Source organism: Artibeus jamaicensis, unplaced genomic scaffold (assembly GCF_021234435.1).
Source record: "Artibeus jamaicensis isolate MK-2021 breed Jamaican fruit bat unplaced genomic scaffold, CSHL_Jam_final contig_886, whole genome shotgun sequence".
Taxonomy (NCBI): domain Eukaryota; kingdom Metazoa; phylum Chordata; class Mammalia; order Chiroptera; family Phyllostomidae; genus Artibeus; species Artibeus jamaicensis.
Window position 1 is genome coordinate 3,002,903 of NW_026522002.1, and position 23,227 is coordinate 3,026,129.

At 38.6% G+C, this 23,227-nt stretch overlaps 1 protein-coding gene across 17 annotated transcripts in view; it reads left to right on the forward strand.

The window, feature by feature from the left end:
• FOXP1 (forkhead box P1) overlaps positions 1-23,227 on the forward strand; it is a 627,082-nt gene that overhangs the window by 599,036 nt on the left and 4,819 nt on the right. For 15 of the 17 annotated variants that reach the window (XM_037150320.2, XM_037150319.2, XM_053654796.1 and 12 more), the window contains 6 exons: positions 6,509-6,710; positions 6,808-6,887; positions 7,489-7,590; positions 11,253-11,374; positions 13,130-13,199; positions 17,961-18,127. In XM_037150320.2, coding sequence (XP_037006215.2) covers positions 6,509-6,710; positions 6,808-6,887; positions 7,489-7,590; positions 11,253-11,374; positions 13,130-13,199; positions 17,961-18,127 — 743 coding nt within the window. The remainder of the gene's footprint in view (positions 1-6,508; positions 6,711-6,807; positions 6,888-7,488; positions 7,591-11,252; positions 11,375-13,129; positions 13,200-17,960; positions 18,128-23,227) is intronic. The other 2 variants (XM_037150321.2, XM_053654798.1) reach the window with 1 other exon arrangement.

The following is a 23,227-nucleotide window of genomic DNA, read 5'->3' on the forward strand; positions in this document are numbered from 1 at the left end:
CATTCCATCAAAGAAACTGCCAAAATCTTCTTGGATTGTTCTTACATCAACTCATAGATGGTATTTTCTGGATGCTATTGTGGAACTTGCCTTCACGTTTGACTAGTTAGAGGATATACTTACCTCAGGACAAACCTCAAGTTTTTAGAAGTGGGTACAAGTTCACCCATGCTGGGTGGATATTGGTGAACTGGAATATGAGCTTGCAGTCTTCTTAGTCCTCAGACCCCTTCAATAGCATCCTCTTCTGCTCACTGTAAAATCTTTCAAGCCCAAAATAATTATACCCACAACTCAGACTGCAGGTTGCATTTAAAATCAAGCTATTGCATCAACAAAGAGTTATTGGCATGCTGCATAAAAACAGTACTAAAGTAGCTACAGGAGTCCCTGCCTTTGAGGTGTTCGGAGGCTTGTAGAACAAACTGACATATAAATGTACACATACACAATTTCTTACTCTCTCACTGCTTGCGTTGTGCTATGACTGAGTAGAACACTGAGCTACTTTGGTTGGGTCCAGGAAGACTTCTGGGCAAAGTAACATCATGAAACCTAGATAGATGGGAGGAGTGTAAAGAAATCAGCCTCATGAATCTTTCCCTGGGCTAAGAGTAGGTGTATATGTCTGTGTGTCTCTGAGGAAGGTATGTAATGAGGAGCAGTGTGGAGGAAGTTAAGGAATAGCCAACATCAGACAAAATACCCATTTCATACTTTCCATGGTATTAAAGCTGGGCCCTGATGGAAGGGTGTGTGTTTCCCAGGGCAGCTCTCTGTCATAGCAGGTGAGCACATGTGATGGGAAAAGCTTTTCTAGACTTATGTTTAGAATAGTCAGATTGTTGTATTTTGAGTTTTAAAAGATTCCTCTCCCATGGTAAGAGAAGCAAAAGTGAAAAATCAGACAATAGGAAACTATCATGATGAATGTGGTTGATATTCTTTTGTTCCAAAGTCAATAACATTGTCAAAGTAAACACCAAACATAGTGTCTTCATATATACTCCATGGAGAATTAGCTGAGCTGTTTCCTGAGAGGCAGGAGTAACTCAGTGGACAAAACAGTTAAAAAAAAACAGCAGCAGAAAAAAAATGTGCCTGTGTTATGACTTTATTAAATTGTTAAGGATATTTTTAAAAGACTTCACTATCATTATGTCAGAAAAACACTGTAAATCACACTTTATAATACTGACTACATGAAAAGTACACCTTGCTTTAGGGTATTTCTACACACCAGAGCACAACCCTGGTCTCGAAGAAACTGCATTCCTTCAGATTTGGTGGACAGGTAATTACAGTGCAGGTCACATATCCCTCCTTATGAAATGTTATAAAACACTTAGAGGAACTGGGATATTTGAAGTGAAATGCAGTATTGGATTTTCCTTTTTACACATTCTCTTTTCCTCTAACCATAGCAATTAGGACTGTTTTGAAATAGTTTAGCTGCTATAAAAACACAGTGCTCCCTGTGTGCAAAGGGGGTCTTTTAACTCAGAGAAACAGCCAACCATTTGGGCCAATGCCACCCAGCTGTGGCTGAGAGACAGTGTTAGGCAGTCAGAGAAGGAGGTTCTCCAACAGACACACGTAGCTATTTTTATACACTCTTCCTCATTAAGTCTCCTCCTCAGCTCAGTACCGGTGTTTTTGTTTGAGTGTCACTGTCAGTGACACCAACCCCTTTAACAGTCACAGGGCCAGTCTGAGGTGGCGAAGGAAGGCAAAGCTGCGAACAAAAGCCTCCCCCTGCCACCACGTCCTAGCCTACACAGTCTGGGAATGTCCCTTCAGCCACAGAAAGGCCCTCCCTGAACAAATGCAAGTGATTCATTTCTAGAAATCCCATCACAGTTAAAGCAGGACTTGAGCCACTCAGGCCAGTAAAACCAACAGCAGAAACACGAGTTCTGTGAGCCTGAAAGCCCCCTACTAAGCAGTGAGGTCTCTTGGTGTTTTCGTTTCAGGATTGTCTTTTGTTCTCAGATTCTGTTCTCATGTGAGACAAGAGCACAAACAAAAATAAAAATGAGTTCTTATGGGAATACTTGACGACAAGTCTGTTTCTGTCTGGGTTTGCATCAGTGGTTTGTTTATTTTTTTAAAATACGAATGACTCATCATCTTTAAAAGAAAGCAGAGGTTACTGTTTATAAAGTAAAGATTGATTTTTGCAAAGGAGCTAAGCAGAATATTAGGTAGTGAGACAGTTACAATAGCCGGGCTGGTAAGATTCCCAGGACAGTCCTTCAGTAATGATGGTCAAGAGCACACATAAATTTAAAAAAAATAAAACCCTACAGCAATTTTGAGTGACATAGAATTTAACTTTTGGCCAGACTTTCAAAGAGATTATCTTTGCCCAAATCATCACATGGTGGAAACTTGCCATGTAGAAAATATCAGAGTTACTAACTTTTCTAAACATAGCAACTTCTTTTTAAATAGAAAATGAACACAATAAGAAAAATAGGAAAAGAAACCCTCCCAGTCCAATCCCTTCCTGCTTTGTGCCCTAGAAAAAAATTATCTTTTGAAACCTTAGCTGCAGTCAGAAATACGAAGCACATACGCTTTCATTTCGAATTGATGATTATATTAAGATTTAGTAGTTTACAATTAAGATGCATATTTCAAGATTATAGCAAAACCCACGCCATTCCTGATTTGCTCTTCTGAGCCTGTAATTAATTTTTTTGTCCACCGTCGTCAGACAGACCTTAATTAAAAGAGCAGATTTGAACACAGCCTGTTTTGAACCCCTTCCCCTTGCTTGTCTTCTCTGTCCCTCCTGACCTTCCTTCCCAAGATGGCTTCTCCTCAAGATGAGCATGTGATCATAGAACAAAAGTTTAGAAGTAAAGAAACTTCTATTGCAGTTGACAAGGTTGACATTTCATTAACTTGTTGGTTCAGCCTTCAAATGATCTCGCACGGCAGAGCGCCCTGTGTTTGGAGTTTACAGCCTTTTGTTCTCTCTTCTCTCACAAGCTACAGTCATGTTTAATTTGGAATCTGGGCTCCTTTGGCAAATTAGCAATTAGAACAATTTTGTGGGAATATGTATATGTGTCATTAGTTTTCCTGCAAATTAATAGCAAGGGCAGAGGTCAGGCAGAAATTTTCCACTTGACTGCAGTCCCTCTATTGAGACTTGGCATTTGGTGTTGGAATGGCCACAGCTGCTCTCTACCACCCTCTTCCTCTAGGAACTGTCTTTTAATTAGTTTACCTCGTAGCCATCATTACAAATATTACTGCCTCCCCTCCTCGAAATAAAAATTACTGTTTCTGCAAAATATTCCAGTGACATCTTGCACCACTGCACATTGATGGTGGGGTCAGTCGAATGCAGCATTTAATCATTAGATCAACTCCATCCTCATCTCCTAATTAGAGTCTTTACAATACATTTTTATCTGGTAATTAGCTCAGATTGGCTGCTTCCTCTGTGGCTTATTAGAGACAACCCAGCAGTGGGTGTGGAGCACAGTGTCGTTTGTCAAGTCTAGGAAGCCTCCTCTCTGCTTTCTTCTGGCTAAGTGCTGCTGATATTCACAAGCCTCCATATAATGCTAATATATTTCTTTCTTTGTGGATCATGCTAACCTGGAGAAATTTTATTTTCTGCTGCTATTGTTTTGGTAGGAATGGTCCAAGTGTTGAGACCTTTGTAAAAGCTGTAAGAGTCAGACTAGTCTTATATTTTTGTCATTGTCATATGCGACTTATCTGTTAACTGTTGCCTGTGAGCACCCAGAGATGGATCTCACTTCCTGGGTGTTTACATGAGATTTGGTGTTTGTCAATTAGAGTAGAACCCAGTAGATTTGGTGATCTTTTCCACAAAACTGGAATGGAGCACACATATTTTTTAAGGACGTTGTATTTATATTAAAATTTCATAACATTTTAAAGAAAGTTACAGTGTTTAGGGTAATCCTGTAAACTGAAAAGAGAGGCCAGAAAGTCAAGTTAGTCCTCAGAATTGTTTTGAGGTGGTCGGCACGTTTTCCTTGGAGTAGTGCCTTCATTTGATGGTAAGCTCTTCAAGGGCAGCAACTGTGTGTTCTGTTTAATATCAAAGGCCCCATATTTGCTCGGGAATATTTACTATATGTCATTTAGAAGCAGGAATAACTGAATCCTTTCCAAAAATGAGCCTGCCGAAAAATAAAACTGGTTAGTCTTGTTTTATTTTTCCTCTTTATCTGGGCATAAGAAGAAGATCATACAAAAGACCTAGGCTCACAAAGTACAAGTTTGAATATGGGCAAGTTATTCAATCTCTCATGAGTCTCAGTTACTTATCTGTAAAATGTGAATAATAACATCTCAAGTGTTAGTGGTAGTATGAGAAAGAAGTAAAAAACCACACAGTGGCAAATAGTTTACAACTTGGTTTTTACACATGGTATCCATGGCTTTCCAGAGAGTTCTAATATTCTTAGGTGTAGCACCTCTGAATTTTAAGAGTTATAAATTTATGAGCTTTAGACTTTCATGCACTTATTTCCTTGACTTTTTGAGCTGAGGCTTATACACAGTTTTTGCACGTGGTCAGTGATAAGGGTTTGAGGCAAAGCCTTCTCACTTGGCTTCTCTGCGGCCTCCTCTATTGCTCTGTTCCATAGCTGCTGCTCTGAACTGCAAGGACTCAGTTTGCAGATGTGTGTCATGAAGTCAGGTTTCCAGCACTAATAAAACAGGTCCTCCTGGCCCCTGCCCAGCTTGACTGGAGATTTGTTAGGGCAGAGCAGTGTCCTCAGCTTGTTCTCGTCAGGCATAGGGGTACAGGTCAGGGATCTTCAGTTGACAGAGTCACCATTTCAAGGGAAGGGAAGAATAAAAAAGAAAGCACAAATAAAAGCTGGCAACCCAACATTCAGTTTCCAACACTATGTTTACATTTTGCCATTCATATTTACCCAACCATATTTGATCTTCCTTTTTCTTCAAATTCATTGCCCTTTTATGGAATTACTATAAACATATAAGGCAGAGAATTTTCTCATGGCCTTTTCATTACTAGAGTATGAGCAAGGTTGAGTCGTCTCAGTAAATTGGAACTCTCTTTTAATAAGTTCTTTGATTATGATCTCAGAGGAATCTCATTTTGAATACCTTCCACAAATAATGCCTTGTACTAGAACTATTGTGATGGTGAAACAGTCTTATTTTGTTAAGTGATTCGAAATATGGCTTGAGAAAATGTTATCAAGTAAGCCAATTCTGCTGAAGTTTCTTGGATTTGGGCCAACTGTACGTATCTGAGTTAGCAATTCTATATAAACTGTAATAAATATGTTGAAAACGATCAAGTTCTTCAGCACAGCCAGACTTAATATTTCTTTAACAACAGATTTGGGGAATGGGGGGTAAGAGGATAAGCCTCTTTTTTTAGTATTAAAAAAGGAAGTACCCAGGATGAAATTTAAGTTGGTAGATACAAAGAAAGAATCAAAACAGTACTATTGATATTACTTCAAATAAACGGTATTCATTGTCTTACCTGATGTAATAGATTATTACAGTATAGAGTGGAACAAAAGTACATTTACAGTTGTTTGTGAAACATAGAGTTGCTTCTTGTATTATTATTTATTAACTATTTTCCATACAAACAAGTATAAAGCCTACTTTTTCCCTATGCTGTATATTGGTGAATAATTGTAACTTGAAAGGGGAAAATCATCAAAAATTTTGTAGTTCCATATCTCTTATATGCCATATCCTTATTAGTATATTCCAATCTCCTGTTTGATAGAGTAGTCAAGATTACACTTAAAGCTTTCAAAGATTAGTCTCTCCTGGCTGATAGAACAAAATGACAGCTTACTGGATCAATATAACTTGTTTTAATTCAGTCACAGGTCAAACATACTTGCAGTAGTTCCCATCTAAGATGTTTCATTGTGAATCTTAGTAGCATGTCTCTGTGCTGTGCAGTGTGGTAGGGGCACTGCTGACACATGACTAAATTTAAATTCATTAAACCTAAAGGTTTTATTAAAAATTAAATGAAAACAGCCCTGGCTGGTGTGGCTTGGTGGATTGAGTTCCAGCCTATGAATGGAAGGGTTGCTGGTTCTATTCCCAGTCAGGGCACATGCCTGGGTTGTGGGCCAGGTCCCCTGTAGGGGGCGCATGAGAGGCAACCACACATTGATCTTTCTCTCCCTCTCTTTCTCCTTCTCTTCTCCTCTCTCAAATAAATAAATAAATAAATAAAATAATGAAAACAGCTACACTCCTGTGCAATACACCTTGCAGAAAGTCTTGTTGCAGAGTTCAGGTCTATATCCACAAATCCCAGCTAACTCCTGAGTGAGTTGTGTTTACATGGGAACTCACCTTATATTTCAGTTGATTAGAAACATCTACTTAGAGAAATAAAACTAGCCAGGCCATCCCCTCTGTATTATTCTTGCTATAATTTAGTTGTTTTCCTGGTTGTTCTGTATTTTTTTAAGGTCTTCTAAGAATTGTTCTTTTCTTACAGCTGAATCTGGTATCAAGTGTCACACTCTCTAAATCTGCATCAGAGGCTTCTCCACAGAGCTTACCTCATACTCCAACCACCCCAACTGCCCCCATCACTCCCAACACCCAAGGACCCTCCGTCATCACCACCACCAGCATGCACACGGTGGGACCCATCCGCAGGCGGTACTCAGACAAATACAACGTGCCCATTTCTTCAGGTAGATATCTATTTCTGCCTCATGTAAAATTGCAGCATGAAATTTTTGTAAACCAGCATCAAATGTCATAGTTAACAAGACAATGATTCTTATTTAGCAGATATTGCGCAGAACCAAGAATTTTATAAGAATGCAGAAGTTAGACCACCATTTACATACGCATCCTTAATTAGGCAGGTAAGTAAATAACACATTATATGAAGTTATATCAAAAGGTATATGTGTACCTGGATATATTATATTGATGAAGTAGATTTAAAACCATTTAGAATGTAGGCATGCTAAAACCTTGTGTATAAGGTTTTTTAAAACTGAAATATATAACATAATTGCTTTTGATTAAGTATTACAATACGATGTGATTATTAGGAAATTCATTTCACACAACAGTGAAAATGAGCCTGTTTAAAGATGGCAAGTCAATTATCACAAGCTACAGTAATCTCTGATCCCTAGAATTAATCTGAGCTCTAAATAATTACTGAGCTTTAATCAGCTAGTGAAATGTTTTGCATTTCTCTTTGATTCTTCTTTATGAATGACTAATAAATTAATATTTCTGTATGGAAACAGAAATAAAAACTCAAAACAATTAGATAATTTCATTTTGACTTTTACTATTGAGCTGTTAAATACAACCATTAATCTGAGATCATTTTGTAAAACCTTTCTTAGGATTTAGCTCTGAAACATGGCTATTTTATATTTGCAAGAAACTGTTTAATGGCAGTTCTGCTGATTTGGTCATAAATTATCTTCTCTTACTTTGACTTCACAGGCCATTCTTGAATCTCCAGAAAAGCAGCTAACACTAAATGAAATCTATAACTGGTTCACACGAATGTTTGCTTACTTTCGACGCAATGCAGCCACGTGGAAGGTAATCTTTCTCACAGGCCTGTTCAGTCTTGATCTTACCATTTCTAGAAGAGAGTTTGTTGTTGGAAAAAAATGCACTTATTGTAAGTTACATTTACATTTTTTGATCCACCCAGAGAGTCTAATTTATAGTAATAGTTGCATAATAAAATAGTTCCATTATGGTTAAGGCACTGGGAGTTAAGATTTCCATTACATTGGCATCAGACATTTGGCCAGACCATCCAATAAAATCAGCCTCCTCTGGTTGGAATATGTAGGAGAATGGAGCAGAGGGGCACTGTCGCCCTCATTTTGAGGCTGTCCTATTACTTAACACAAGCATCCTGCTTTTGTGTCTTTAGCCACCACCAGTATTTGCAGTGATGCGTAGATAATTTGTTATGCCATTAAGGACCTGGAGAAATGATCAGATAAACTTGACATAACTCTCATTGGTTGTATAAAATCTCCTTAGCCCAATTAGTGAAGGAAGCTTTGCAGTCCAAGCACTAGCACTATATGTGGGAGTTACTGCAGGAGAGCACAATACTTGATTAATTTTTTTGTTTTTTTAAGTCAAGAAACTTAGATATTCTGGGGAAGAAAAGTAGCTTTGGAATTACGTAACTTCACTTTAACCCCCATTTGCTTTAAAACAGGTCAAATTCTATAGGTCCATGTTGGATACCCCCAACAAAGTGTGAAGTCACGTGACATACTTCATTTTTCAGTTCAGCATTTGGTTCATAGATTCTATTAGCATTTATTCTGATGTGTTAGATGAAGCCTTCACACATCTTTTAATTTTCCCATTTACTTTTAATTTCTTAGTTTCTGATATTAGTGTACAAGGAGGCAGGTACAATAATATAATATTTGTGAGAAGGTGGGGTTTTTTTGCATTTTTACTATCTAGAATTTTTATATTCCCTAAATTCTAAAACATTTAGACACATGTAAAATGAAACTATTTTAGGGTATTTTTACATGGCATTGTTTTAAATAAGATAGGGATTTATTATAGAGTATAAGGAAATTTTGTTTTGCTTAAAATAAATATCTTTCTTGTTACTTCCTTAACTTTGTATAGGAGAAAAACACAAGCAAAAACAAATCATATTTCCTCTGTTACATTCTTGATAAATTAGAATTTTAAAAGAAAATGAATGTAACAGTAGAATTAATTCATCAAATTTACAGAGCTATGGATATCTAGGTGGCCTAAAATGTTTTTATTATTTCCATTAAAATACGTGGGCACTGAAGGCAACCTGTGTTTAACATTCTTCCCCTCCTTCCTCCACCTGCCTTGGGAGGTAAAATACAAAGGAAGTTTAGCTATGAGTACTTTTTAAAATTTGGAAAGTATAGTATGAGGCAGACATTTTCTTCAAATTACCTTTTATAAATAGCAAATAATCACATTTAAAAATAATGATCAGTTATGAACATGATACTTAAGCTCAGGTCTTCTGGTTTAACATTTTCATTTTTGCAAACTGTAGAAGAAAGTGTCATTAATATAAATAATCCTAAATGAAGTACTGAATGACTCACCAGTGTGTATAATCTCCTCTATGTGTCCTTATTTGTATTATGATCTTAGAAAAAAAAGAAATGTCCAGTTAAATTGATGACTGAAAAGAGCTTTTTCATCTTTTGGGGAAACTCTTGATTTCTAGTTGCTTTTGCTTAGATATACAACATCTTTGAAAACAAAACTTAAATTTTGACCTTACATCTTTACTTACATAGCCATGTAGTTCAGACAAATCTGAAGCATCCTTTCTTCCAGACATGGCTTCTTTAAATGTGTTCAGTTCTGTACGTTTTGCTGCTTATTTTAAAACATCAAACAGCAATTAAGATGAGAAGTAATGTGGATTTCCTTCCCAGCTATGTCTCCTGTATGTATACTTGCTCAGTCTGGTGGTTGTTTTTTTTTTTTTAATGAAATTTGGGTGTATTTTTTTCTTCAAACTTCTCAGTGTTGTTCTAAGAGTTAACAGTGAATGCCTAGCATCCTTGTACTGTACCTGTGTACAGTATAAAAAATAGGTTTGTTTAGAGACTAGACTACAATTTATGTGCAAAGAAATTGGTCTTACTAAGTACGATTATAACATGCCAAATGTTTTTCAGAGTGTTTTGTTTTCATGCAAAGCTAGCTAACCTGTTTGTGAATCAAGGTATCTTTTCACTGTCACCTGGGTGTCTCGAACCTACCCCAGTTATTCCAACATTGCTCAGAAGCTCCCCGAGAATTTGTCATGTGGATTCTCTGTATGGGCAGGTTCATCAGGCCATGTAATAAAACTAGTCTAATTATCTTCTAAATATTCCATATCAGAAAAGAAAAAAAAATTGTTATTATTTAGTTTGACTTGTCAGAGTTACCAATGATGATTATTCAAAAATTGAAACCCTTCTTAAAATGTTAAGATTTCTCATTTGAAGGCTAATTTAGACAGGAAATATTGCAAGTGGTGGAAGGGGAGGGGTACAGAAGGTTTGAGCAATAGCAACTTGAATGGACTTGAGGAAAGGGCTTGAAGCAGGGTATACATATGAAGTGCGATGTAGGCATCAACTTCTCGTGCCACCGACACCTGCATATTCCTTATAAGAAGAAAGTTTGAGTAGATGGCATGTGTCTCTTTGTAATGTCCTCATGTCTATTTTTGAGTCCAGATCAGTAAGTTTAATAAGGAGAACTAAAGACATGAAGCCATGCTTGTTATTAGATCCGGTAAGAATTGTGGATTTTCCTGAAGTCAAAGGAGAGATGAGATGTTAGAAGCTTTTCAACCCTCAGTTCAGATCTTTCTTTCTGATAGATTATAGATGTCAAGGGTCTCCGCCTAGGAATGAACAGCAATGACTTTTTTTTAACCATGGTAAAGAAACGTGTGTGTTGAAACCATTAATGCAGGAATATCATCATTTTCCCACTGAGAATTCTACTCATATGTTCCTTTGGCATTTTCTCAGTTAATTAAGGTGCTTGTCCATAGTAAGGGCCAATTTCTATTTAGATTCTGGAGGGTAACACATAGCTTGATGATGGATACTGATCCATAGGGGGTCATTTCACCCCCTGCTTCCATCAGCTACAGGAGGTGATACTCTCAATGGTAAAATCCAATTTAGGTTTCTTCCTAATACATCTGAGAAAACCCATAGAAGATTTTAAAGCCAAAACTTTAATAAACAAAAGGAACAAGAACAAAATATATTATTGAATAATAACTGAGTCTTCATCTTTCATGGTTTAAAAAATAGAAATAAACTGCCCTTTTTATGGGAGGTAAGTGAATTTAAAGGGACGGTTTTATGCTGTACATGTTTCCTTATTTTTAAGTCATATTAACAATATTTTCAGGTTTTTACTGCGAAATCTATTTTGGGCTTATATGCATATTAAATTTTTTTTCTTCTGGATCACTGTGACCAGAGACTAGACTAAAAGGCCAAAGTACAATTAATGTATGGTTTGGGGTTTTTAATCTTTGCTTTTGGACAAGGCACTCTTGACCACAAGAAAAGGTTGTCCACGGGGGTGGTTGCTACAGCTCTCGGGGATGGTTTTACAAATGTGGACTGTTAGGCTGAATTTACTGCTGTTTTTGGAGTCTTTTCTTATAGAAAATGTAAATGTTCTCTCTTTTATACTTGCTGCAGAATGCAGTGCGTCATAATCTTAGTCTTCACAAGTGTTTTGTGCGAGTAGAAAACGTTAAAGGGGCAGTATGGACAGTGGATGAAGTAGAGTTCCAAAAACGAAGGCCACAAAAGATCAGTGGGTACGTCCACCGTGTTTGAACTTCTCAGCCCAGCTTGGATTGTGCTAACAAGTGTAACATAGAGGCTTTGGCTGCAAGATGGTGTTAGACCAAAAGACTGGTCTCACGTTGTCTCAGTTAAGGGAAGCAAAAAAGCATTTCATCCCTCCTGTTTTGTATGCCCACCAGTCCCCGCCCTGCTTGCCAGTCTTTGTTGCATCACATGCTAGTAGCTTTTAGGTGGCAATGCATATTAACCCTCACAAACCATTTGCTTATGCTTATTGCATTTTATTTTCTTTTTCCTGTTCCCTGTATTGGATGTCTGTTCTACCCCCAACCCCGTCTCCTTTTGTTGCCACCTCATCTCCTTTGCTGCTGCTCCTATCCCAGGGTGCCATTCGCACCAACCTCTCACTGCATAAGTGCTTTGTCAGAGTAGAGGATGAGTTTGGGTCCTTTTGGACAGTTGATGACGAAGAGTTTAAACGTGGCCGCCATATTCAACGAGGCCGTCCTCGCAAATACTGCCCCGATGAAAACTTTGACGAGCTTGTCGCACAGTAAGAGCCTTTACTTGCTTTTGTTTTTTTTTTCTGCTGTTGCTTTGGCTTTGCATGGTTGACCCATCCCATGTAGTTTTGCATTTCACCAAGTAGCAGTGCCACAGCTTTCTGCAACAGAACTGAATTGTATGATTTGTACATGTATATCTCTTGTTTCTCTGTGGAACACCAGTGCCTTGAATAATGCTTTTTTGATGTCTTTAATGCAAATACTGGTTATCTTTTGATTCAGCAGCATACGGGGACCCTGTAACTAAATACTTCTGTGTGAATCGTAATTCCTCCAAGGAAAAAGGAAGTTTTTATTTAGAGTTAATATGTGTATTTGGGTAAATTTCTTCTATTTTTTGCTTAGTTTAATAATATGCACTTAGTGACATGTTTGATTAAAATGCTTCACACTTAGGATAGAAATGGGTAACAGCTCCTATAGTCCCTTTAAATACCAGCAGTAAATGGAGGTCCTTTACTACCAGAAGCTCCTCTCTTCCCACATTATCTCCTCTGTGTTTATTTGGCATTTTTACTCTTAACCAGGCTAGAGATTTTCTTAAAACAGTGTCTCGTCTTCAGTTAGCAGACACACTATACACACACAAAGAAACATATATATATATTCTCGTACCCTCCCAGATTTGGCCGTGCAAGGAAAGCTGCAGCCCACCCCCCTGCCTTACTTAGCAGCGACCCTCCTTAGCATGCCCTGCTCTCTATTTTCCTTTGGCAAAACGTCCCTTGGAGATCTTCATTAGGAGCCACCATGCCATTTCCCTAGCAGTAACTCTACAGTTCCAATCATGGAGAGATGTCAGAGCCAGCGTTGTGCTAGCTCAGCCCCAGAATGCTGCAGTCAGCTCCCTGACTCCAGAAGCCCAGTGCCCAGGCTGCTTCTGCTTTTCTGTGAGAGTAAGGGAAGCTGTTACAGATTGGCAGAGAGGTCACTATTTTGATATAAATATTTTTCAGTGGATGGAGTGCCCATTACTTAAGCCAAAATTTTATGCCCAGTTTCCTTGAAGAGCATAATCTATATTCCCAGAGGAGTTCACACAGACCAGCCCAATAGAGCCAGAAAACCTAATTTCTCTTTGGTTTTGATAGTGGGGGAAATTTCTGATTTGGAAGGTTACCAGTAAACTTAAATAAAACTTACCTGGGAACTCAGGGGTTGCTTGCATTTAACTTGGAATTTTTTCTTTTTCTTCTGCAGTAATCCTTCCCTCATTAAAAACATGCAGAGCAGCCACGCCTACTGCACACCTCTCAATGCAGCTTTACAGGTAAGAGGAATAGCTGTCCCGAGTACACAGCAGACGCACATGTCTCCCCCACTCATTTCAAAATATATTAGCCTCACTCTAATTAGATATTAAATTTTAATTCCGTTAAACTTTTTTCTTAAGTGCACAAAGCATCGTCCTCCCTGGAGGCAAACACATCGGCTGCTTCAGCATTAGCAGGATGCTTAGCATTTTGAATATTGTGGCAAAAAAATTAAAAGTTCACTTATTAATATTTATCAGCAGTATCATAATTTCCATCCTCTTATTTCAGAATTTCACTTGAGGCAAAAATACCACAAGTGTAATTACTCTAGCACAGCTATTAATGTGCTGGATGATAGGCCACTGGATCACGTGACCTTCTATTGTTCACAGGCTTAAAGGGAAAGCTGAGCTTTTTACTTCTTCTTTTAAAGTCTGTTTTAGCATCTTTTTTTGTCTGTGGTCGGGGATGCTTTGTAATATCTGGGTTTGGTTTGCTTTGTAATAGTAAACTGTTTTTGTTTAAATGTTAGAGGTGTTAAAGAAAACTCTTCAGGATTCCAGCAGATAGCTCAGATCCCATAGTGAACACACAGAACATTACCTTCCAACAAAGCAAGCCCAGGGCAGGAACCAATGGTGCTGGGGTGGGGAGGGAAACAGCCCCTGCGCTGAGCAGAAGGGAGATTACCTCATCACTAAATCGAGTTCTGAGGGCAGCATCTGCATCTTCCGAGCCTTTTATTTAACTATGTTCCTCAGTTACCAAGTAGTAAAGTCATTTCATGAGTCCACAAGAAGACTGAAGTACCGCCTCATTAAAATACCTCAGTAGCATTCAAGCCTCCCTCAGGACTTCACAGGTAGGCTGTCCCTGTGGCCAGTGGTCCTGATTGATTTTGATCTTGCCTACATTGTTCTGGAACAGAGGCCGAGGGACTCTGCAAGCCAGGCCACCTGCAAGCCCACAGCAGGTGACATAGTCTATAGATAGAGCTGGCATTTATGACCTAATACTATTGCAGACCTTCTCTGCAATAGTATTAAGCAGAGATCTCCAAGGGACGTTTTTGCTAACAGCATTCTTGATGAGGACTGGGTCACCCTAAAATTGGTACTTAGCTCTTACGATGTCTTGTGTCTCCTCCAGCAGGCAGTAGTATATAAACAGATATTCAGGCTTCACGAGGGGACAGTATGAATAGAGAAGCAGAAGTCTCAAACAATGCTCTTTTCAGGATGATAATTAAAGAATGGTTGAGACACTTGGTATTATGGGAATGGGGTGGGTTAAAGAGGAGATAATGATGGCTTTGCTACGCATTAAACAAATATTTATTGAGCACCTACTCTGCATCATACAAAATTATTTTCCCAGATCACTCTGCAGAGGCTTCAGGCTCCCAAGAATGGATGACATGCCTTTTACACAGTTTTACTGTGGAGGCAAATTCACTGAACTTAGCTTTTCAGTAATTATATTTATTTATTCTTAGCCTGACCCAAATTTAATAGGAGGAACTACTCTCTACATTTCTTTTAATTACTTGTAGTTTACACAGTAACTTTAGAAAAGCAAATGAAAGCACGCTTAGATACCACCACTGTAAATACCATTCATTAGTAACTTATTTTCCCTGGAGTCTTGTGAAGTGTGAATTTAAAGGCTGCTCTGCTGTCTCTAGAATAGTATTAAGATTACAAGCTCATTTTACATTCATGAGGCAGAAAGGGTTAAAAAAAAAAGGCAGTTATCCTCCATCTTCTGGATTCCCTTAACAGTGTAACTAATTTCAATTAAAATGCTCTATCATTGCACAGCTGTTCAAGTTTCATCTTTAAAACATTTGTTTTTTGCATCCTCTGCACCTTTCCTTGTTTTTAGTGAGTGCCCAAAATGCTGCTGCAGTTTTCCAAGAACACTTTGGAAAGTGTTCTCTGGACTTTATGTCCATAATTAAGTAAGGTAAATCAGTTGGTACAATTTCATGTTGAGGAGTGGTCCTTTCCCTGTCCTCTGTCAGTTTGGATCCGTGGTCAGTAGACAATCTCATAAGGGAACTTTCTGCTGTGCAAATTAAATAAAGATTCTACCAGCAGGCCTTCCTTTCCATTATTGCCCATTTCCATTTTTCAAGACAAGTAAAAATAATAGTGGAACAACATCTTTAAAAGATTACTAGAGTAACATAATGCAAGATGTACAATATATAAAATAGGACAGCAGAATCTACTACAGAAATAAAACATTGGACTTGGGACAGATTGCATTATGCTTTGAAAAAGTGTAGTAACTAAGGGTAACTATAAAGCTTCATATTTATAGACTGCCTTTTCCCTAGGGACCTCAGAGTGGTTCACATTCCAGGAGCGATGGTACTTATGGGCTTTAGCACCATGAGTTAACCATCTTCGTTTTCTTGGCAGAGGTGCCAGTTTGGTACAAAACCACATACTGTGCACAGGGCTATTTATACAATTAAGTCCATCATAAAAATTGTAGCCCAGCTGTTTCTTAGGTGGACATCAATTACAAAAGGAACCACTTGTTTAGGCAGAAGCAGTTGGTGGATATTTTTCTAACCTTGAGTGGGTTGCTTTTATCATTCACTCAACAAAGAATGTTCAAGTGGCTCTATTGTGTATCAGGCACTGTGTTCTCTTTGCAGTCCATGGATTATTTTTTAAATGGACAATGCCAGGTGTGTTCACTTACATTTTTCTTATTTGAGAACCAAAGCATCAGTGTAAGTGCTTGCCCTATCGATACCTTTTGCCAGTGTGGCTTCTGGGTCTCTCCCCATGTTTTATGGTGCGGTCCCAATCAGAAATGGCCTACATCTAGCACCCTTCAAAAGCCAAGGGGAACGAATTACCCCAAGAAGGTTGCCTTGTCCATTGGATGAGTACCTCATCCCCAAAAGCACATTCTCATAAACATCGGATTGAGCAGCCGCTAAAATACTAAGCTAGAGATGGCCTCACTTTTACGACATTCTGACTATATAATAGAGAAATGAGCTAGTGAGAGCCAATCTTGTGGTATTAGGGGGGAAAGTGATTCAGATGATAGTCCTAACAGAGCTTTCATGACCAGCAGAGACATGACCACTGTATTGCTTCAAATAAAGGCAGTTAAGATGCTCATCTAGCTGCAGTTTGTGTGCACACCACACACATCTAGAAACTACTCCTGCTTTTCGCTCTGCCAAAAAATTAAAAAAATGTATTATTGCAATTACACGAGATTTGTTGAAAAAGTACTAGATACAGATTATTTGACAAACTGCAGGAAAATGACAAATGTTCAAATTTGCTATTCATTGGAATGAGTTCACTCATTTTGGAAATAAAAATCCCACTTTTTAAAAGAAGGTAGTTATATGAATTTTGAAGTGGAAGGAAGGAAAAGCTGTGGGCTTGCAGGTGGCCTGGCTTTGAAACAGGCCATTAGCCAATGCTAGGTTAGGTGTATATAGTTCTAACATGGGGCTTGAATCCAGAAGGCTTTTCAGGCTTTGGCATTCATTCAGTGAGACTGTGATTATCATAATAGGAAGGTTCCCTGTAGCCAAGTTTTACACCCATTCTTTTTCCATGTTTGGTTCTTACTTTCTGTCTAGAGCCAGGATTTCTAGAATAGTTTGGACTCTGCATGACTGGCCAATTGAAGTCACATACCAGATTGTCCTGTGACTGTAATTTTCCTCATTAGGATGGACAACCAGGCATAGTGTGGCCTCCAAGAGGACAGTTTTGATAAATCTTGATCTAATTGCAACTGCCAGTTTTTGAAAGTCTGTCCTCTTCAATAAAATGAAAAGTCCCTGGGTCATAATCACTACCCACATGAACAATATGGAGACTTTAATCCAATGATATAATTGACTGTTTTCTGCATTTCAGACTGAGTGGCCATTTTATTAAAATGCAGTAGATAGGAAGTGAACAGTTTTCCACTACAAAGTTCAGGAATTTTTCTTTTAATTTTCACACTTTTTTTTGCAGATACTCATTTGGACTGCTTTTGTCACCCTCAGTATGGATCTACTTAAGCATCCCAAAGAAATTATGATTTAGAGTTTCTTTGTGGCAGAGATAGATAGATAGATAGATAGATAGATAGATAGATTTATAGTCCTAAAATTCTAGGTGATTGGTCTGATCTGAGTCTGAAAGAGTGTGTGGAATTACCTTCAACCAGTTGTCTCAAACTGCAGCTGAACGAATTCAGAAATCATTAAAAAGGGGAGTGATGGGAGATAAAAACCGATTCCAATTCTATAGTCTCTTCCTCTTCTATAGGTTCTATGAAGTAAATGTTTATGGAAATTCTCATAAGTTTGAGCTGTGCAGCCAGAATAATCTAATCAAATCTCTAATATCCAATACTGCAGTCATCAAAGTGGATAAAGAAATGAAAATTCCATTACAGTTCCCTGTGATCTGGAAATATTCAGTTGCTCTTGAAAAAAGGCATCAGACATAAACCTCATATTAGATCACCTTGTCTGAACCATGTGACTCTGCGCAGCAGGGCTGAATTGAGTCCCCCTCCCCCTCCCCCCTGCCCCGGGTAGTTCTTTGAAACCAGGCTTGGGACATGTGTCACAAGTCTTACTTTTAAAGCAAAATCTGTCTCACTCTAGAAACTTGAATTTGCCAACCACACTACAGTGAACTTAAACTGGAGATTATCAAATACACCTGTAATTAATAGCTTTCCTCTCTGTGCATACCATACATCTTCATAAATTTTCTCTTGGTTGATGGCAGGCTTCGATGGCTGAGAATAGTATACCTCTATACACTACCGCTTCCATGGGAAATCCCACTCTGGGCAACTTAGCCAGCACCATGCGGGAAGAGCTGAACGGGGCAATGGAGCATACCAACAGCAACGAGAGCGACAGCAGTCCGGGCAGATCCCCTGTGCAAGCTGTGTGAGTACTGTCCACGCAGAAGATAATCTGCTTTCAGATTCCAGCCTCCCTGTTTTATGTGCATACAAGCCCTTCTGTGGCCACTTGTACACTTTTCCTATAATTTCTGATTTCCTGCAACCCAGTACTTCTGGAACCATTTAGCTCAGTTAGCACCATTTTCTAACTTTCCCTTAAAAGCAATGGCTTCATGCAGCCTTTAAGTACACACAGCAGTAAAAACCCTCGGCTTGGCATCTCAGGCTATTATTTAAGCCACCTTACCTTGTCCTCCTAAAATTAGTGTGCATCACTCTGAAAAAGTTTGTGGTTTGTTCAACTCGCAGGCATGCTGAACCTGGTGGGGAGAAAGAAGATGCTTGTTTACCTGCTTGTGTGATAAGCTTAACCGTGAACATAGTGCCAGAGCATTGTTACTAAGCATTAGTGATGGCACCAATGAAAGGCAGAATGACTTATAGGTTGCTCTTAAAATATCAAAAGGAAAATTAATAGGAGCATTTTAGCAGCAGACAGCAGTGTAATGAGCACACATATAACTGAATGAAGTGAGGGGTGGTATTTGTCCGTGCTGAATGTGAATGTCCCCAGGACCAGGCAAACCACCGGAAAGACTCTGGCCCCCTGTGGGTGTGTCATTGGAGGGAACAAGCGGGACTCTTAACTCCCTCTCCCAGGAAAAGGTCAAAAGAGAACAGAAACCACCCTCTCCCAAATAATTGGATTTGCCGGGCGGGGTGAGAGTCTAGAAGAGGGGTGCTATAGAATGAGTGTTCCTTTTAGCCAGTGTCTGCAAAACTATGCCCACTCTAAAGGAGTAAACTAGCTCAGTGTTTGCATGTCAGCTCTTAGAATAAGCTGCTTGTCTAACACAACGTTTCTGAATTACACCTCAACATCTTATTTTAAGATTATTTGAGCAACAGGAATGGAAAATGTGACCTGTAGTGATTAGGAACAAAATGCATTGGCATCTAATGACAAAGAAAAAATGCTTTCTACCAGGGTAATTGGTGGGTTTGGGGGAATACAAAATTTGACTATTTGGCTTTTGAATTTATGATTTTTAAAGATGGAAGTGATTTTTAGTTTATATGAATAGTCTCTGATTATTTACTCCACATTATTCTAAGAGATATTCCCATGTATCCTGCTTTCTAAAGCAACATGGTGTTTCTGACTTGATCGTTACCACACTCATGTTAATTTTTGAATCATCGTCATAACAGGAGATTTTACTTAGTCATCAAGGAAGTTCAGAGAAAATGTGAATCGCTATATAAGCTACTTCAAGAATGACTCATTAGAGCAAAAATATCTGATGTTATTGAATGGAAAATATACTGTTTCTCATAATCCATATGAACTCCAAGACTTAGTTGATGTATATTCCTATTTAGTATAAAGGTTCACTTCTAAAAGGAAAAACAAGAAAGATACTTGGATAAAAACCTCAGGCAGCATTTTAGAGTAATGTTAATTTTGCTGTACAAGATAAAGCCACTATAAAGTTAATTTGGTTAACAACTTTAACCCCAGTATTACCAGAAACCATGTTTGACAGCAGTCAGCATAATTTTTAACAAAATGAAGGTTTCAGCTACTTAAAAAAAAAAGAAACCTTACATAAAAACATCAAAATGCATATGATTTTCTTGCTTAAATCTTGCAGGTTCACACTGCTTGCTAAATACAATCATATGTCAACAGCACGTCCCCTATGCCCGCTGTCAGTGTCATAGACTGTGACTCGTTTTGACCCCAGATTTCCATTAAGCGAATTCTCTAATGACATAGTTTTCATTCTTGTCCAGTATACATTGCCCTGCTATGATGCAAATTGTTTCTTAACTGTTCTAGTCTGTTGAAATAAATCAAGCTGTAAGCCTTACAGCAAGGCTTAAAGGACCTTGTTAGTACTGTAGCCTAGGTAATATCTGGTGTTAAAACAGAGCTCTTCGTCCTTACCATTTATGTGATACTCAAATACTGTTATACTTTCTTTCTCTTTTGAAACCCTAGAAAGTAGTCATATAATTACAGCTTTGGGACATTACGGTTTTATACTGATAGGAGCTAAAGGAGCTACAAAGCAGAATACTCAAAGCTGTGCACATACCCTGGGGACTCAATGCCTTTCAACACCAGTCTGCTTTAGTTTAAAACTCTTGTGTTCCCAGAGTCGCTAAACAAAGGAATTACTCAGATATAAGGTGGGAAATGTGTGGTTTTACAGTTACTCACTAGTAGCCCTTTGGGAAGTAGGACTTGGAGAAGAAAAATGGCGTGGGTGTGGGGAGTTTGACCTGCAAGAGAAGAAGGAGTATCCTGCAGCTCCGGTTTCAGGAAGACACGTGGGTATGTGTGAAGCACAGTATCTAAACAGTTTGTATCTTACCGGAAGTATGTCTTGAACGAAAATCCATTCTCTCTTATTGTCTGAGCACTGTGTGTCTGTATTAATGCATTTGCCACACTCAGGGATCTGTGGGTATCAGGAAATATCAGGACGCTGGATTTCAATCTGGCTGTGTTGTCAGGTTGTCACACAGAAGATCGCATCAGTTCATACTTGTCGGGGCTCACTCTGCATTTGGCACTGCGCGTGAGCCAGTAGGCATGACAGGGTCATTACTCGTGTCTTTGTGATGGTAATAACATTAGTGAAGTTTGGCTGCAAATGTGAGGAGGGAGGAACAAAACACTCCCTAATGTGCACAGTGTTGGGGGGTGCTTATAGGTATCGGGTTTTTATTTATTTAATTGTTTTGCCCAGCAAAATACTTGTCAAAGTCTAAAAACTGTAAGACAAGAATTTTGTTATGACTGTCTAATTTCTTCTAGGTCCTCCCACCCCCTCTTTCCCATATCCTTTTATTTCACATATCAAATTCAGATTTCTGAACCAGAAAAGATTAATAAATCTGATGAAATCTGAGTTTAAAATAATGAAACTAGGAAAATGTTGAAAAACTACATTTGAACCTCAATATATAGCAGAGTAAAACACAGACACATTTTTATCCAATTCGTCACAACCATGTGATTAAGTGAAGAAGACAATGAACAATTCTCGGTGGTGAAAATGTGAAACAAACAAGAAGAAATGTACACTGTTGTCAGTAATTCCAGAAACACAATATAAGGTAACCTGAGCTTACCTTATACCTGATAAGCAACAAAATATTTTTAAAACATAATGCTTGGTGCTGATTAGGTTGAGTCTAAATTGATATAGCACCTTCGGAAATTATTATCACAATAACTCAGAACCATAAAGATGTTTTGACCTTTGCTCTAACTTAAATTTCATTGTTAGAAATTTATCCTAAAGGGGTAAATCAACAGAAGTAGAAATATTAATGGATAAAAGTTGTCAGTGTATTGTACACATAGCAGAAGAGAGGGGAAAGAAAAAAGACAATCACAAACTCTTGAGTATTAAGGTGCTAATGTGTCAACAAATTAATGGTATCTCACATAGCCATAAAATTATAACTGTAAAGCTAGAAAAATAAACAGTTGTGTCCTGCTGTGTTTACAGGATATAAAAATATGACCCCAAATGGAGAGGCTAGGCTAGAACAAAACACCTCCACTAATTAGGGATTATGGGCAACTTTTTTTAAGGAATAATAATCAATACAGCTAATTCTTCCCTAGAGAATATAGGGGGATCCTGCCCAGGCTGACTTTCCAGGCATTCATGTAGGCAGGTGCATGGGTTCCCATACTTAAAACCATTTCTGTCTTGAAATTCTTACTACATAGGGCTCTGCAAATTATGTAGCCAGTCCTGGGTCTCACTGTAGAAACACAGATAAATGGCACCTTAAAAAAACTAAAAGTAGGTAGAGCACAGGTAGTAAAGTGTGTTGTCATATAACTTGGCTATATTTTGTTTTGCAAATAGTTTTTAAGAATATGGGCATGGTTTTTTAAAAGCTATTGATCTTAACATCTCCCCCCAAAGAGTCTCTAGGCTGTGCTAATATTAGAGTCAATTGGTTTTCTGAAGGTTTACATCCAAGAGCAATCCAAAGCTCTCCTGTTTGTTTTTAAATGGTCCAAGTTGCCTTCGGGGTTTGCATACAGCATCAATTATTTAGGAAACCAGCCATCCCCAGTAACTCTTCTTATTACTAATACTTGATAATGTCAATTAAAAATCCTTCCTTCTGCAGCCTGTCCCAGCAAAGGGGCCAGTTTAACTTGAATGGTTCTTTTACATATCAAAAGCCCCATAACAGAAAGTAATTTGTATTTGTAAAGAGTTGGTTGTAAATATGATTTACGAACAGCATTTCTCAATTGTTATCAGAGTGGTGTCCTGTGATCCCTGCGGGGCCCCTTAGGCTGAACCCTGCTCAGTCCATAATGAGGCAGTTGGCAGATCATCTCGCAGGGCCTACATCCTGGTGGCCGCTACCAGCCCGGCCTCATGTTCTGCCTTGTTTACGGCTGACAGCGTTATTATTCTGATTGGGGCTCTGCTTTCTTATCACATTGTTGTGTTGAGGGAGCCTCTTCCTCTTCGTTTGTGTTTCCTGGCAGGGCTTTTCTTGCCTTATTGACAGTTTGTAAAAATATGCATTAATTTGGAGTTTCAAGCATGTATCATGGTGTCTCTTTGCTGTGTTTGCTTGAAGTTGATTAATGATAGAACCTCGCTTGGGGTCGGTCTCAGGAGAGTTCTTTCACAGGTTCCGCATGTTAACTAGCAAAGCAGAATACAGTGAGCTGTGATTACCCAGCCTTCCTCACTCTGTGATCCCCACAAACTACTGTTGTCTTACAGATCCTTAGTTCATATAATTATTTAAAGATTTGTATTCATGCATCCAGGATGCCACGTCAGGGCCTGTTTTTCTAGTGCTCCAAGTGTGGTCCTCAGGCCGGCAGGATCACCTGGGAGCTTACTAGAGATTCAGAGTCTCAGGCCCCACCCCACATCTTCTGAGTCACATTCTGCATTTTAACGAGATCCTCAGGTGACAGGAGAGCACAGTGAAGTCTGAGAACACCACTGAGGAAGAGGCCCTCTTCTGTCCCGAGATCAGTCATTCTAGAGAGCAGCACTGTAAAAAGAACTTTCTGTGA